This window comes from Eurytemora carolleeae, unplaced genomic scaffold (genome assembly GCF_000591075.1).
Source record: "Eurytemora carolleeae unplaced genomic scaffold, Eaff_2.0 scaffold851, whole genome shotgun sequence".
Taxonomy (NCBI): Eukaryota; Metazoa; Arthropoda; class Copepoda; order Calanoida; family Temoridae; genus Eurytemora; species Eurytemora carolleeae.
Window position 1 is genome coordinate 103,550 of NW_019396745.1, and position 15,950 is coordinate 119,499.

Consider the following 15,950-nt stretch of genomic DNA (forward strand, 5'->3'; position numbering starts at 1 on the left):
AATTGGAAACCTCGGAACCATTTGAATAATTGGAAATCTCGAAACCAACTAAATAATTTGATACCTTGAAACCATCTGAATAATAGGATATCTCGGAACCAACTGAATAATTGTTTATCTCGAAAAAAATTGAATAATTGTATATCTCTAAACCATCAGAATAATTGGATATCTCGAAACCAACTGAATAATTGGATACCTCGAAACCATCAGAATATTTGGATATCTAGAAACGATCTGAATAATTGGATACCTTGAAACCAACTGAATAAAAGGATATTTAGGAACCAACTGAGTAATTGGATATCTCGAAACCAACTGAATAATAGGATATCTCGGAACCATCTGAATAATTGGATATCCCGAATCCATCAGAATAATGGGATACCTCGAAACCATCTGAACAATTCAATACCTCGAAACCAACTGAATAACAGAATATCTCAGAACCTTTAGTTCACTGTGAAGTAGTGCTTCAAAACGAAAAATGTCTAAAACATTTTAAAAATTGTCTTTCTATTCTTATTTTCATAAGAACCTTCTTAATAAAATTATTCCTATAAATAAGCTAACATAATTAACAGGGAAATAAGTATAAAAATAAATATATCTAGCCTCGTATTTGTCATTATACTGAAGAAAATCTAGTATTAATAATACACACTGAGGTTCCTGAAACACGAAACCTTACCATTCATCATTTCTAGGGAATAGAAAATACCAATATTAACCCATTAGAAACCACAGCTAGATGAATTATTTCCAATAAAGAAACAATATCTGTTTCTGCAATCAGTATAGTGGCTTTACTAACTATAAACGGCAAATATTATTGTTAGTTTGTAAACAATGTTGATAGCTTGATTAATTTATATTAACATGAATAGTTTGTAAATAAAATGGAGGGTTTGATGTGTTTGCTAAAAATAGGATAGTTTGTAAACAATGTTGGTTAGTTTGCTAAAAAGAGGATAGTTTGTAAACAATGTTGGTTAGTTTACTAAAAAGAGGAAAGTTTGTAAACAATGTTGGTTAGTTTACTAAAAAGAGGAAAGTTTGTAAACAATGTTGGTTAGTTTGCTAAAACGTGGATAGTTTGTAAACAATTTTGGTTAGTTTGCTAAAAAGAGGATAGTTTGTAAACAATTTTGGTTAGTTTGCTAAAAAGAGGAAAGTTTGTAAACAATGTTGGTTAGTTTGCTAAAACGTGGATAGTTTGTAAACAATTTTGGTTAGTTTGCTAAAAAGAGGATAGTTTGTAAACAATGTTGGTTAGTTTACTAAAAAGAGGATAGTTTGTAAACAATGTTGGTTAGTTTACTAAAAAGAGGATAGTTTGTAAACAATTTTGGTTAGTTTGCTAAAAATAGATAGTTCATAACTAAGAAGTACAGATTTTTAACTGTAAGAATAATATAGTTAGTTTGTTAACAATATGGATAATATGGTTAATTTGTTAAACAATTTGGATAGTTAGGTTAGTTGTATACAACATGGATAATTTTGGTAGTTTGTAAGCAATGTTGACAGTTTAGTTAGTTTGTAAACAATATGGATATCTTAGTTAGTTTGTAAACGAAATTGATAGTCTAGTTAGTTGTAAACAATATTGATAGTTTAGTTGGTTTGTTAACAATATGTTTAGTTTAGTTAGTTTATAAACGTTATTGATAGTTTAGTTAGTTTGTTAGCAATGTTGATAGTTTAGTTAGTTTGTTAACAATATGGATAGTTTAGTTATTTTTAAGCAATGTTGATAGTTTAGTTAGTTTGTTAACCATATGAATAGTTTAAGTTAGTTTGTAAACGATATTGATAGTTTAGTTAGTTTGTTAGCAATGTTGATGGTTTATTTAGTTTGGATAGTTTTAGTTAGTTTGTAAACAATATGGAAAGGTTATTTAGTTTGTAAACAACATGGATAGTTAGGTTAGTTTGTAAACATGGATAATTTGGGTAGTTTGTAAGCAATTTTGACAGTTTAGTTAGTTGTAAGCAATGTTGATAGTCTATTTAGTTTGTTAACAATATGGATAGTTTAGTTAGTTTGTGAACAAAATTGATAGTTTAGTTAGTTGTAAACAATGTTGATAGTTTAGTTAGTTTGTTAACAATATGGATGGTTTAGTTATAGTTTGTAAGCAATATGGATAATTTAGTTAGTTTGTAAGCAATATGGATAGTATAGTTTGTTAACAATATGGATAGTTTAGTTAGTTTGTTAACAATATGGATAGTTTAGTTAGTTTGTTAACAATGGATGGTTTAGTTATAGTTTGTAAGCAATATGGATAATTTAGTTAGTTTGGATAGTTTAGTTAGTTTGTTAACAATATGGATAGTTTAGTTAGTTTGTTAACAGTATGGATAGTATAGTTAGTTTGTTAACAATATGGATAGTATAGTTAGTTTGTTAACAATATGGATAGTTTAGCTACAGTGAAACCCTTAATAACGAATACATCGAAAGAATTCATCAAATGTCGTATTCTTCACTTTCTGATAATGGAATGTTGCAGATATTTAGTTTAATTAAATGATTATATGGAACTCTTTAAAACTGTTCCCGCATATTCATGGTTATTTATTTATTTTCGCAAATACTGAAATTTACGAATTATAGTATGAAGTCAAGACGACATTTTATAAATTGTTCCGATGTATTCGTTATTAAGGGTTTCACTGTAGTTTGTTAACAAAATGGATAATGTGGCTAATTTGTAAACAATATAGATATTGGATAATTTGGTTAGTCATGGATAGCATGGCAATTTAAACATGTAAGTCCGATTACCTCCTTGAGAAAAGTCCGAAATTAAATTTACATTTTATTAAATATCATCAAAGTTTATATAATGCTGTGTGCAAATGGTATCATTCAATGGCTAAATATTAAAAAGTAACAAAACATAATATAATATTAAAATACCCTAAAAGGGACTGGATTAGAAACTGAAATAATAAAACATATTTTTGAGATTCTTTAAACTTTTCAAGTTTAATGAAAACAAGAAATGATTATTAATGCAAATAATTTAAATTTTGTGAACTAGTTTTTCATATTTTTTTAATAGTGGGAACAGGGGTAAAAGAGCTAAATAATACAACAGGGCTAGAGAAATATAAAGCTCACTGTTGTACAAAAACGTACAACTTAATCATAAATGCAATTTTACAGACAGTAAAGTTGTACAACTAAATATCACTTTTATGGCATTGTTAAACACATGTTGTGAGTATTTTTACATTTAAAGAACTTGTAGATTGATTCTGAAGTATATCCTTAATTTAACAACGAATCAAAACAAGAGTAATAATTTTTTCTAATAACTGATTCGTCTTTTTCCCATTATATTAGATTTTTTCTTCACTATATTTTCAGGTGTGAATACTTGTGCATAGTGACGCTAATGTACATCGCTTAATCTCGATATTCAGTATAACAACTTAAATTAATCCGTAGCTTAGGTCACAGGATGATGAATGGATATCAATGGTTTTCCCCAAGATTTACATCACAAAATTGTTGACCTCATTACAGATTTAACAGTGTACGTACTACTTATACACAAAAAAATCTAAATATTAGACATTTTCTCCAAAAAAAAGCTAGAAAAAAAGAACATTGTTATTAGAAATTTCTCCGTTAACTTTGCATTTGGTGTTTTTGTGAAATTCAAAAATATACTTCAGAATGATTTCAAACAAATTCTTTTAAAGCATTAAAAAGAAGGACCCTGGTTCGATGATTAAACTATTCTGACTGGTGAACCAGAGCGAGGGGGCAGGACAGGGGAGGGCGGGGCAGGAATAAGTTTGCTGAGATTCTTCTTATATCTGAGAGCAGTAGGCCGGGCTGCAGGGTTCTCCGTCCAGCCTTCCTTTACTAATCTGGAGATATACGTCATACTCTCACTAAACAGAAAAATATAAAATTAATATAAAAATCCTAACAGTTGAAGAAAAAAGGGATTTGATTTTAAAAGCATTGGTCGGAACTTTTTATTCCAAAGCGCAATCAAAAAAAAAACCTGAGCTTCGGAAACATTTTTTTCAGCAGTCAAACCTCTCTTTGGTTTAATCTGCCGGATTAAAGGAATAGAGTTTTCTGAACGGATTACCGATAACAAGTTCCGATCTCTGGGTTCGAATTATATGAAAAAATTGAGATCGAAATATATTCTAGATGAAGAGAATATTGATGAAAAAAAATGCTCTTTTACCTTTTAGCCCATCTGTCAGGAATGTGTGGGCGAATCTTCTTTACACAAACAGCATTGTACATTTCTAGTGTCGAGGGGTCAGGGGGTACACAGCAAAAATATGGAGGTTCATAACTTTCCACCTCATCCTAAATACATTCATATTTTTTATACTTTCATTTTAGAAACAATTCATTTTAATTTCCCTTTGTAGATTCTAATTTACATTCTTTAAACATTAAAACATATTTTAAAACAAAATAATAGACCGCAGGCGCGGTATATCAAATATGGAATCAAATAAAGTAAAGAACTTTTTAAATTAATGGCGGAAATAAAGATAAGATATTATTTGTAGAGAGTAGTTGGAGAAAAGAAATTAAAGCTGATGCAAGAAAGTTTTGCAATTTATTTAGTAATTAAGTTGTAAGATACTCGCTGTTTGGTTTGGCTAGAAACTTGTAGATTAGGTTTCTTAAATCTAGTTGTTTGGTTTGGCTAGAAACTTGTAGATTAGGTTTCTTAAATCTAGTTGTTTGGTTTGGCTAGAAACTTGTAGATTAGGTTTCTTAAATCTAGTTGTTTGGTTTGGCTAGAAACTTGTAGATTATGTTTCTTAAATCCTGTTGTTTGGTTCAACTCACATATCATCCCAGGGAAAGATTTAAAAAAACTGCCGAGGAAAATTTTTGACCTTTGAAAATTATTTTGAAAATCTACCAATAGAAATGCGAAAATTTATAATTGTTATTTTTAAATGTACGATGACATATAGATTTGCACCAAAGCTAAAATGTTTACTAGAAATTATGACGCATTTAATATGTCAAGCTTGGATTATTTAATATAAATTTTTAAACATAAAAAAAATCGAGTTTGTGTCAAAACTTAATTTTTCATTTTTGTAAAAGAAAATGGCAAAATTAAAGAAATATTTATAAACCAAATTCGTACACAATTTTGTACATTACGGATCCCGGATCCGGCTCACTGATATTATAGTAAATAAATACCTTCTTATCTGATGTTCTTGTTCTCCTGCCTATCTCCCAGAGGACCAAGGAGAAGGAGTAAATATCCGCGGATTTATACGATTCAAAGGACGAGGGTTCCAGGGTCTCCGAGAGAAGCTCTGGAGCCATGTACCTTCTTGTACCGACTCTGGAAAAAATATATAAAAAATTAATAAAATCTCTTAAAAATGTCTTTTTAAAAAAGAATCTTAAAATTTGCAAGATGTGACAAAAGACAGGGTATCGTTATGAAAACCAATTTTATAACCCAGGTTTCACTAATGGGGTTAGGCAGTTTTGTGATAATCAATATTTGTGTTATGAAATATCATTTTATTTAGTTTCTACATATTCTCCATTTTTTTCGAATCTCTTAAATCAAAATCTACACAAATACCAGGACCCCATAAAGGAATCTCGAGAGTTTGATTCAACAATACTCTTTTAAATTTCAGGTTCTGGGTTTCACATTTGAAGGGATTTTAAAATCAATAATTTGTTGCGCGTGTTTATTTAGATCTAACAGATTGGATTAGCACAATTGTTATTTATGATTAATATGTCAATATTTACCTATTATTCGGCTGAATATCCACCTGCCCAGTTTCCCCAGTATATCTCACGGCCAACCCAAAATCGGCAATGGCCGCCGTTCCATCGTTTTTCACCAATATATTTCTAGATTTAATATCCCGGTGGGCTATAGCAGGTTTCCCTTTACTGCCAAATATCTCTGTATGAAGATGAGAAAGACCGCAAGCTATGGAATGTGAAAGGATGGCGGCCTGCTCGGTGTCCAAGGTGTTCCTGTTCAAGTAGTCGTGAAGAGATCCTAGCTCGTGATAATCTGTAACCAGGAGAAGTTGGGTCCAACCCCCTGAACCCTTGATATCTGCTGCTATAAAACCAAGGATATTGTTGTGGCGCATCAACACCGTCTGAAATAGTTAAATAATAAAAAAGAGGGCAATTTTACTGCCGCAAATTCAAATTTTCGAATCACTATATCATTCCAGCCTGATGGTGTGAACCTTTTTATAGTAAAAAAAATGCCCCCAATTAATTTTCTTTTTAATTTCCACTAACACATTTGCCTCCAATTAGGGAAAAGATGCCCCCAATTAAAAAAAAACATTTTCAAATTCCACTAACACATTTGCCCCCAATTTAAAAAAAAAATTATACTGATAACTTAGAATATTTAATCTAAAAGACTTCAAAGTTTGAAATATCTAAGGTCTACGGTCTTGGGTTGCAAAGATATAAGAATTAAAAAATCAGGGTCTTTAGTATGAACAATATTAGATAAACAATATTAGACTAATGCATGAGATAACTAAAAGAATAAGAATTAAAGATATTGGAACTTAATGGAAAGATTTTCTAAAAGAAAGGATTTTTTCTTTTTGTTCTTTTATTTCTGCATTGTTAGGCGTCCTTTCAACTTTGTTTACTACTGGTGCAGATTACGGGAGAAATTGGATCCAGAGAAAAACTTTTAAACCTTTTATCTTAGTTCCATTTTAACCCCTACTCTTAGATACCTGATAAAATGTTACAGAACCCTTCTCAACTCTTAGATGCTACAGAACCCTACTATACTCTTAGTTGTTACAGAACCCTACTCTACTCTTAGATGTTACAGAAACCTTCTCTACTCTTAGATGTTACAGAACCCTACTATACTCTTAGATGTTACAGAACCCTACTCTACTCTTAGATGTTACAGAGCCCTTCTCTACTCTTAGATGTTACAGAACCCTACTATACTCATAAATGTTACAGCACCCTTCTCTACTTTTAGATGTTACAGAACCCTACAATACTCTTAGATGATACAGAACCCTTCTCTACTCTTAGATGTTACAGAACCCTTCTCTACTCTTAGATGTTACAGAACCCTACTCTACTCTTAAATGTTACAGAACCCTACTCTACTCTTATATGTTACAGAACCCTACTATACTCTTAGATGTTACAGAACCCTACTATACTCATAGATGTTACAGAACCCTTCTCTACTCTTAGATGTTACAGAACCCTACTATACTCTTAGGTGTGGCAGAATCCTACTTTACTCTCAGATGCTAAGAAACCCTACTTTACTCATGATGTTACAAAACACTGCTTTAATCTTAGATGCTACAGAACCCTATTTTACTCGTAGATGATCTTCTCTGAGATGACATACTCTTAGATTTTCTTCTCTGAGATGGCATACTCTTAGATGTTACAGAATCCTAATTTACTCTTAGATGATACAGAACCCTATTTTACTCTTAGATGATCTACTCTTAGATGTTATAGAGCCCTAAATACTCTTAGATGCTACAGCACCCTACTTTACTCGTAGATATTTCAAAACTTACTTTATTTTTAGATACTACAGAACCCTACTTTACTCTTGGATGATATACTCTACTCATTATATATTATGTTACAGAACCCTACTTCACTCCTTATGTTACAGAACCCTATTTTACTCTTACATGTTACAGAACCAAGCTACTCAAAGATGTTACAGAACCCTACACTACTTATAGATGTTACAAAACCCTACTTTATTCTAAGATGTTACACATCCTTACTTTATGCTTAGATATAATAGAACCCTAATTTACTCATTATGTTACAGAACCCTACTTTACTCTTAGATATTATAGAACCCTAATCTACACATTATGTTACAGAACCCTACTTTACTCTTCGATGTTATAGAACCCCAATCTACACATTATGTTACAGAACCCTACTTTACTCTTCGATGTTATAGAACCCCAATATACACATTATGTTACAGAACCCTACTTTACTCTTCGATGTTATAGAACCCTAATCTACTCATTATGTTACAGAACCCTACTTTACTCGAAGATAGAGAACCCAACTTTACTCAAGAAAAATACGAATGAAAGAAAGAGAAAATATCTTTTCAACCGTTTTAAGACTTGTAAAAATATGCAAAAATTCTACCGCTATTTCATTTTGTCCTTTCTTGTTCTTTGAAAATTTGAATTCTATTTAGCAGAAGGTTTCGTTGGGAATCCTGCTTTCTTTTGCATTGTTGCCTTTATCTTAAATGAATCTGGTCAAGTTGTTATACAACAATACTAAAATTAAACTGTTTGCACTTCCTTATCTTTCTTTTTTCCTTTAGTAAAGATTAGATTATGTTTAATGTACTGTGCTTGTAGTATATTTATATAGGGTTAGAATTAGTAAAGAAGAATTTCCTAATAACACAATTTATTATAATTATCACGGACGAAACGATATATGTTTCTGGCTTCTTTTACATCACTATATTTTCAGTAGAAGTAAATATTTCCATTTACTGATAGCGCCGATTGAAGGTTTCATAACTCTGATTGGATAATGAGATAGATAAATGTTACCGCTATACTATTTTTATTGGTTCAGAAAAGACAACAAACACATGACTGAACCCTGATTGGATCAGGCGCTAATGGACTTGGGATATAGGAGTGTACAAGTAAAATACAAAAATCGTTACATTAAAATTATTTTAGATTTTTCGTTTTAATACCTGATATATTTCTGTCTCTCTGAACCAAGAAGCCTCTTCTGTTGTATAAAAAACCTTAAACAAATTTACATCGTTACTGCAGGAAAGCTATATTTATTTCCTAAAGCTCTTCGCTCATATATATTTTTATATGTAGATATGTATGTATATGTTTTTCAAACTTCGATTTTTTTATTCTTCGGGCAACGCCGGGAACTTAAGCAGCTAATATAAAGATATTTCACCACATAAATAACTAATTGCAGTGACATATGTTGAAAACAGTATTCAAGAGAAAATCTGAAAATAATTTACATTGACAGAAATATTGCGCTAATGAGAAGAATAATAAGTATAAATTGTATACATACATTCACACACATACATGCATTACTCAATTATGAACAGAGGAAAAAATAACTATTATTTTGGTTCGCAGTGCTACATAGTTTTTTATCAGACATTTTTTCTTTAATCGAAATTATATTTATCCCCAAGCTTTAGTATACGAACAGAGAAAATTTAAGTCAAAAAACTTTTTAACATATCGTGTCAAAATAACAGTAGAACAAGTAATTTTATGGCATGTTTGTTCTTTTATTGTCTTAAATGATTATTTCCAATTACAGCAAGATTTTTTACAAACCAGAAATTAAAAAAAAAATCATTATAATTTTAAGAAGAATATTAAAGAAAATTTCTAAAAAAATTTTAATTTTTTTTGACATTTTTTTACCTTAACTGCTACCCGTTCCCCTCTCCATGTAGCTAACCAAACCTCTCCATATCTACCATGCCCAATTTTTTCAACCATTTGAACCTGAAAACAGTTTATACTTAGATCTTTCAAATCAAATCAACTTATTTAGATCTTTCAAATCAATTAAATTTATTTAGATCATTTAAATAGTTTAAATTCCGGATAACCCAAAAACATAACATCCTAAATTTTGGAATTAAAAACACAAATCAACAAGTTTTAGAGACATTTTTGATTAGATGAAAAATTATGAATGTGGTTTAATTTGAGTCGGATATTGGATTCGCAACTTTTGAACAAACCACCCCCGCCCCCGGCATCAATTGGAGCTCAGAAAATATGACAGACTTGTGTTTGAACCAATGAGAATTAGAAAAAAAGGGGAAAAAATCAGCCGTATCTAGGTCAACTACTTTTTTCTAATTCATAAGTTGTTAGTTGAAATGTGTGCAGTTTTCTACCTGTTTAGCAATTGTTCTCTGAACCAGCAAGGGAAGCCCTGCTCCTGTTCCACTGGATTGTTCCAAGAGTTCCTTTAATGACCCCCCTGGACCCAGCCCTGCATCTGACTGATGCGCCTGCCTGTAAATATACCGCTGCCGGTCAATCTCCCGTCGTTTATATTTCAGATAAAGACAGGTTACGAAGAATACAAGAGATACAACACATACAGTGACAGTACAGAGAAGAACAAGGTGGAATACAGCAGGATTAATACCTCCTGTTCCTCCTGTATCCTCATATTCTTCATAGTCGTCCTTACGCTCGTACATCGGGTAAAGTTGGCGATTACAAAAGTCCCCGGATTTGCAGCATTCTATCGACAGTGGGGTTGCATGAGGGGACAGGTTTCCTCGACACATCATGAGTCCACGCTCCTCTGGTGGCAGACAACCGTAGGTTCGTTCTGCGACAAGAGTGTCCGTCTCGGAGTCGTAAACTTCTTCGGCGGAGGCGAAGCATCCGGCTCCAGGGGGAGCCACGCAGGTCCCATTTCTAGCCCCATCAGGACATATACCTTGGCAGTAACACAGCATACCTGAATCAAAAAAAAGTTTTAATTTATTAAACGTTTAAAATATTTTAATGAATTGGTGGTATTAAAACAAAAAATTTAAACCACTAAATTTTAAAACAAAAATTGTTTAGAACACAGATACAATGGAAAATATTTGCATCCGGCAAAAAAAAATAAGTTTTTACTGAGATAATGAAACCTATGCTGAAAGATCAAAATAAGTTAAAGCGAAATAAAACCTTTTTTTATGAATAACACATTTTCTTGAAACCAGTATTGGATTGATTCATTTATAAACAGAAAAGTTTGAGTGAGGCTCGAAGGTGTCACATTGTCACATTGTAATATAGTTAAAGATCTTGTTACCCCCCCCCCCCCCTATTATCCTAAAATTGTAGATCTGGGCTTGTAATACAAGGGTTTACTGGGGTAATAACACGTTATACTGCAGTATAGGGCGGTAACCGTGGTAATTGGACGAAACACGCAATCCGGCGCACTGGCACGCTCAACAAATTCGTTTATAAATTAAATCCCGGTGGAGTGGAATTAAAAACCATCCTGTTTATTAGGGTTTTCCATTAATTTAGTAATATAAAACTAAGATCGTGTATGATTGCTTGTAAATCCTGAGTTTACCAAGAAATGTTTTGTAAATTCTAAATCTGTTTTTGCGCTCTCTACCTAGTCCGTTGTGGAACACAAGACGGCGGAAAATTTAAATTATAATTATTAGCCTGGTGAAATATTATGTCATAAACTTTAGCCCTCAGACATAAGCTGTGCTTGGGATGGTTTGTATAATATTAAATGCAGGGGGCAAGGGGGTAATGATCCTACAGATAAAGGAGTATTGAAAAAACTGCGAAATTGTAACATTATTAATATGTTGAACCCTTTCAGAGTCAAAACATACTTTAGGCCAAAACAAAATTAGATTATTATTAAAAAGATTTAGAATTGTTTTTACAAAAAGATAAATCTTGAAAAGTTATATATTTTAAACAATGCTTATTTTACGTAATTATCTTTTATTTTGAAGAAGTTATGTTATTTCTCTGTGAGTTATAAAGGAATAAAAATAAATCTGAAATAGAAAAATATGTGAGTATGACTGAATTTTGTTGAGTATTTGCAAGAAAAGAATTCAAGTTATTTTTATTTTGATAAAATCTAATTCTATTCCAAGGATGAGAATATCCAAGCTCATATTCCACTGAATAAACATTTTTTTATTATTTCCAGAACCGGGGAAATCTGAATTCTAAATTCAGAGGTTTCATAATTTCTGTGACATTCTCTTATTTAACCCACGTTCCACCAACACCTTAGAATTTATAAATCTTAAAGAGAACCGCACTCATTTTCCTTAATTCTAACACTGATTTAATAAAGTACATTACACTGTTTAAATAATTCATGTCCACACTTAAACTGTTTAAATAATAATAAAAAAAACAAGTTAATTTTCAACAACAAAAAGGTGAAATGTGCCCAGGGTTAGATAATCTCAGCTCTGATTACCGGATTTTTACAAGAACCGCGGGTTTAGAGAGGAGAATGTTAATTGGAGTTCAAATCCTCGGCTATACGCTCAACTGCCTCGTTATTATGAATATTTAATATATTTTACATCCCCATTAACATTCACCACCCCCCCCCCCCCAACATAATTTTAGATTTAAATTTGCCCTTCTAATGGTGATAAGTGAAGCAATATTCGATATCTAAGGAAAATGAGGAATGAACGTGTAACCCTTAATGTTTTAACTTTTGATTTTACATAAAGTTCTAAAAATGTTGAAGAACCAAATTAAATAAATATTGAGAAGTAGTTGAACTAAGTTGAGTAGGTTGAACTAGTTCTTTTCAAATTAAGCTGACGCACAAGAGAAGTGATTTTATGGATGTAACAGTAACTTGGTGTAACTGGTATTTGTTAAGTTATATAAAGAGTCTTTAAAAAGACGACTTTTACTTCATTTTTACTGGTAAAAGCTGTATAAAAAGCGTTTTTTTTTAGTCTGCCCCCCCCCCCCGCCCCCCTTCTTGCCGTTAAAAACTGGATTATTCCTGGGCCCGGCCATTATGAAGATATAGGATAGGGAGAGACTAGAGATTTCATTCATAAATTGAATATATTTAACTGCCTAGCGTAGGAGTGGTTCTTGTACACCTTAAAAAAATATATTCTTCATCAAATATTTTTTAAACAAATAAATTCACCACAATTTTTACAAAAAAAAGATTAAATGTATTTTTTTTAAAATTGCGGTTTATTAGACCTGTAAAGGCCTAGACATATACAATATACAATATACAATATACATACAAGGATTCATCCTTCTTCTCACTAGCTTTCTCTCCATTCATTATTTTCTACATGAAGCAGGATGAATGAATCAATTAATGTAAAAGGATGAAAGTATCAAGGAATTAAAAATTATGAATGTATGAAAATGAAAGGATGAATGCAAATGAAAGAATGAATGCAAATGAAAGGATGAATGTAAATGAAAGGATGAATGCAAATGAAAGGATGAATGCAAATGAAAGAATGAATGCAAATGAAAGGAGGAATGAAAATGAAAGGATGAATGCAAATGAAAGGATGAATGTAAATGAAAGGATGAATGCAAATGAAAGGATGAATGAAAATGAAAGGATGAATGAAGATGAAAGGATGAATGAAAATGAAAGGATGAATGAAAATGAAAGGATGAATGAAAATGAAAGGATGAATGCAAATGAAAGGATGAATGAAAATTTAAGGATAAATGTAAATTAAAGGATGAATAAAATTGAAAGGGTGAATGTAAATTTAAGGATGAATGTAAATTTAAGGATGAATGTAAATTAAAGGATGAATGCGAATGGGAGAATGAATGCAAATGTAAGGACGAATGAGAATGAAAGGATGAATGCAAATGAATAAAAAGATGGATGAGGATGATTAAAAGAATGAATGCAAATGAATAAAAGGATGAATGCAAATGAATAAAAGTATGAATGCAAATGAATAAAAATATGAATGCAAATGAATCGAAATGAATAAAAGGATGAATGCAAATGAATGGAAATGAATAAAAGGATGTCTGAAAATGAATAAAAGGATGTTTGAAAATGAATAAAAGGATGAATGCAAATGAATAGAAATTAATAAAAGAATGTTTGAAAATGAATAAAAGGATGTTTGAGAATGAATTAAAGGGATGAATGCAAATAAAAAAAGGGATTGGGATAAATGAATGAATGAAAGAATGAAGAAATGATGAATTAAAAATAATTAATGAATTCAGAACATTATGAATGAATGAATTGCATTGAAATGAAGTATCAATATTTAAAAGGATAAACTTATATGGAGACAAAAAAAAAGAGAAAAATGAGAATAGAGGAATTCTGTCCAAACCGGGTACTTCTAGTTACAAAACAATCAATTCTGTATATTTAATATAGAAAATTAAACATTTCATTTGGTATAATTAGTTTAAATTCAATAGTTCTCATTGTTTTATATTTGCTTCTAATGGAAAAAAAGCTTAAGAAAATTAATACATTTTTTCTTTATACACATACTTTTCCCGCATTCTTAACTTTTGCGCTTAAGAATATATATCTTAATACATCCTTCGATGTGATTTTCTGAATCTTCTTTATTTCAAAACTTAGAATTTTATCTTTAAAAAAGCCCCCCTCCCCCCTCCCCGTAAAAAAGGTTATGAAACGTCTTAAATATTATAAAGGATTGGGGGGGGGGGGGTAGAATTCAATATTATTCGTGACTAGCATAAGACGAAATAATTACAGATAATTGCATGCATGTCAATCGAGCAAAAAACTGAATATTTTCCCTTTTCTCTGTGTTTCCAATATTTCTATGAATTAATTTAAATAATTCGTTCAAAATTTTACTTTTTACTTTCTGCTATATTTCTTGGGAATAAGAATCAGCTATAATAACACAGTAGATGCTTGTTATAGAGGCATCCAGGGTGCTTCTTACCCAACTTTAATATGCTGTTTACTATATGTTTCTAATTTAATGTACAACAATGTATCTAATGTAATATAATAACAATTTACAAACATTCTGTAGATAAATAGAGATTTGAATTAGAATAAAAATGTTCTAAATCTCAAAGTTTATGTATCAGCATTTTTATTTTTTGAAAGAAAAGCTTAAAACTGATATTTAATTATGATTTAATTGCAATCTTTTCACCAAATTTCACAATTTCCATATCTTTTTTAATTTTTACCTGTTTTTAATAGATTAGTAAACTTGTTGGGAACCAAAGTTTGTCACTCGGAAAATCATTTTTAAGTTTGAATTCACAATACTTTCCAATCGAGTTGTCGAGAAATATTCACCAAAATCTGGGAAATGTTTTGAGTAAAATCCTCGAAATTTCAAAGTATCTGAGTGGGTGCGGTACTACAGAACTGAACAGCCTATGTTAACTGACGAGCTCAGTTACACTCAGGGTCTACAGAGAAACCCATTTAGTTTACTATCTTATGGGGCTTTGGAGGAAAAGGAAATTAAAATATTTTGAAAACTTTTTACAATACATATTTTGTCGTTTTATGAAGGTTTCTTATCTTTCCACAACTACTAGTTTTCCTTCTAACCCTGAAGCGTAAACTACACTAATGTGTTAAAATGGATGTATTGTGGGGGTGTCGACTTCCTTTATTCATTCATTCTTCATATTCTTTCTTCAATCTTAATATTCTTCCTTTATTCATTCATTCTTCATATTCTTCCTTCATTCATTCATTTATTCTTTATCCTTTTTTCCATATTCTTCCTTCATTCATTTATTCCCAGAAACCTTATTTTACAATCAGCATTCAGAGCGTTTACAAATTTTATTCTAAAATTTTGTAATTTGTTTTCAATTCTTCACAACATTCTCTCTGTTATTTGAAAATTTTGTAAAAGCAGAATATATAAAGTCTAGAGTTTAGTTCATGAATAAACTTGAAATTCAAAATAATCTGTAAAATATGTTATGAATGTTTTCTGCATTTTCCTCCTTTCTAATATAGTTCAATATTAAGAATATCTGTAATAGTCTTCCATGTAAAATGATTTGCTTCCTGTGCATACTTCTTCACATTTTATTCATTCTTGGAATGTGTTGCTTTCTTTTTTCCTTTGAGACCTGTGATATGTTCGCAAATGAAGGAATTTAGGCTGCTTCGCGCACCTTGTCCACGGAGTTTCAGTCTGGCTAACTAATATCTAACTGACTAGCAAGGAATGGATCTGCTAGATATCTATAGATCTGATTATACGATCTTTATGAACTAGCAAATCATTTCCATATTTTTTATATCCATATTTATTTTAGCTAACTAGTTATCTTATTTTTTATAACCCGCAAGGTTTCCATCTATCTGCATCTACATAAATAAATGTTTA

At 31.0% G+C, this 15,950-nt stretch overlaps 1 protein-coding gene across 1 annotated transcript; it reads right to left on the reverse strand.

The window, feature by feature from the left end:
- Positions 1–3,688: 3,688 nt before the first annotated feature.
- Positions 3,689–15,164, reverse strand: LOC111708102 (bone morphogenetic protein receptor type-1B). The gene is made up of 8 exons (XM_023481366.1): positions 14,782–15,164; positions 9,963–10,540; positions 9,478–9,561; positions 8,763–8,816; positions 5,789–6,153; positions 5,216–5,363; positions 4,224–4,351; positions 3,689–3,915 (listed from the first exon to the last, which is right to left on the reverse strand). Exons 2-8 carry the CDS (start codon positions 10,536–10,538, stop codon positions 3,750–3,752), a joined length of 1,521 nt encoding a protein of 506 aa, XP_023337134.1. The 5' UTR covers positions 10,539–10,540; positions 14,782–15,164; the 3' UTR covers positions 3,689–3,749.
- Positions 15,165–15,950: the final 786 nt, after the last annotated feature.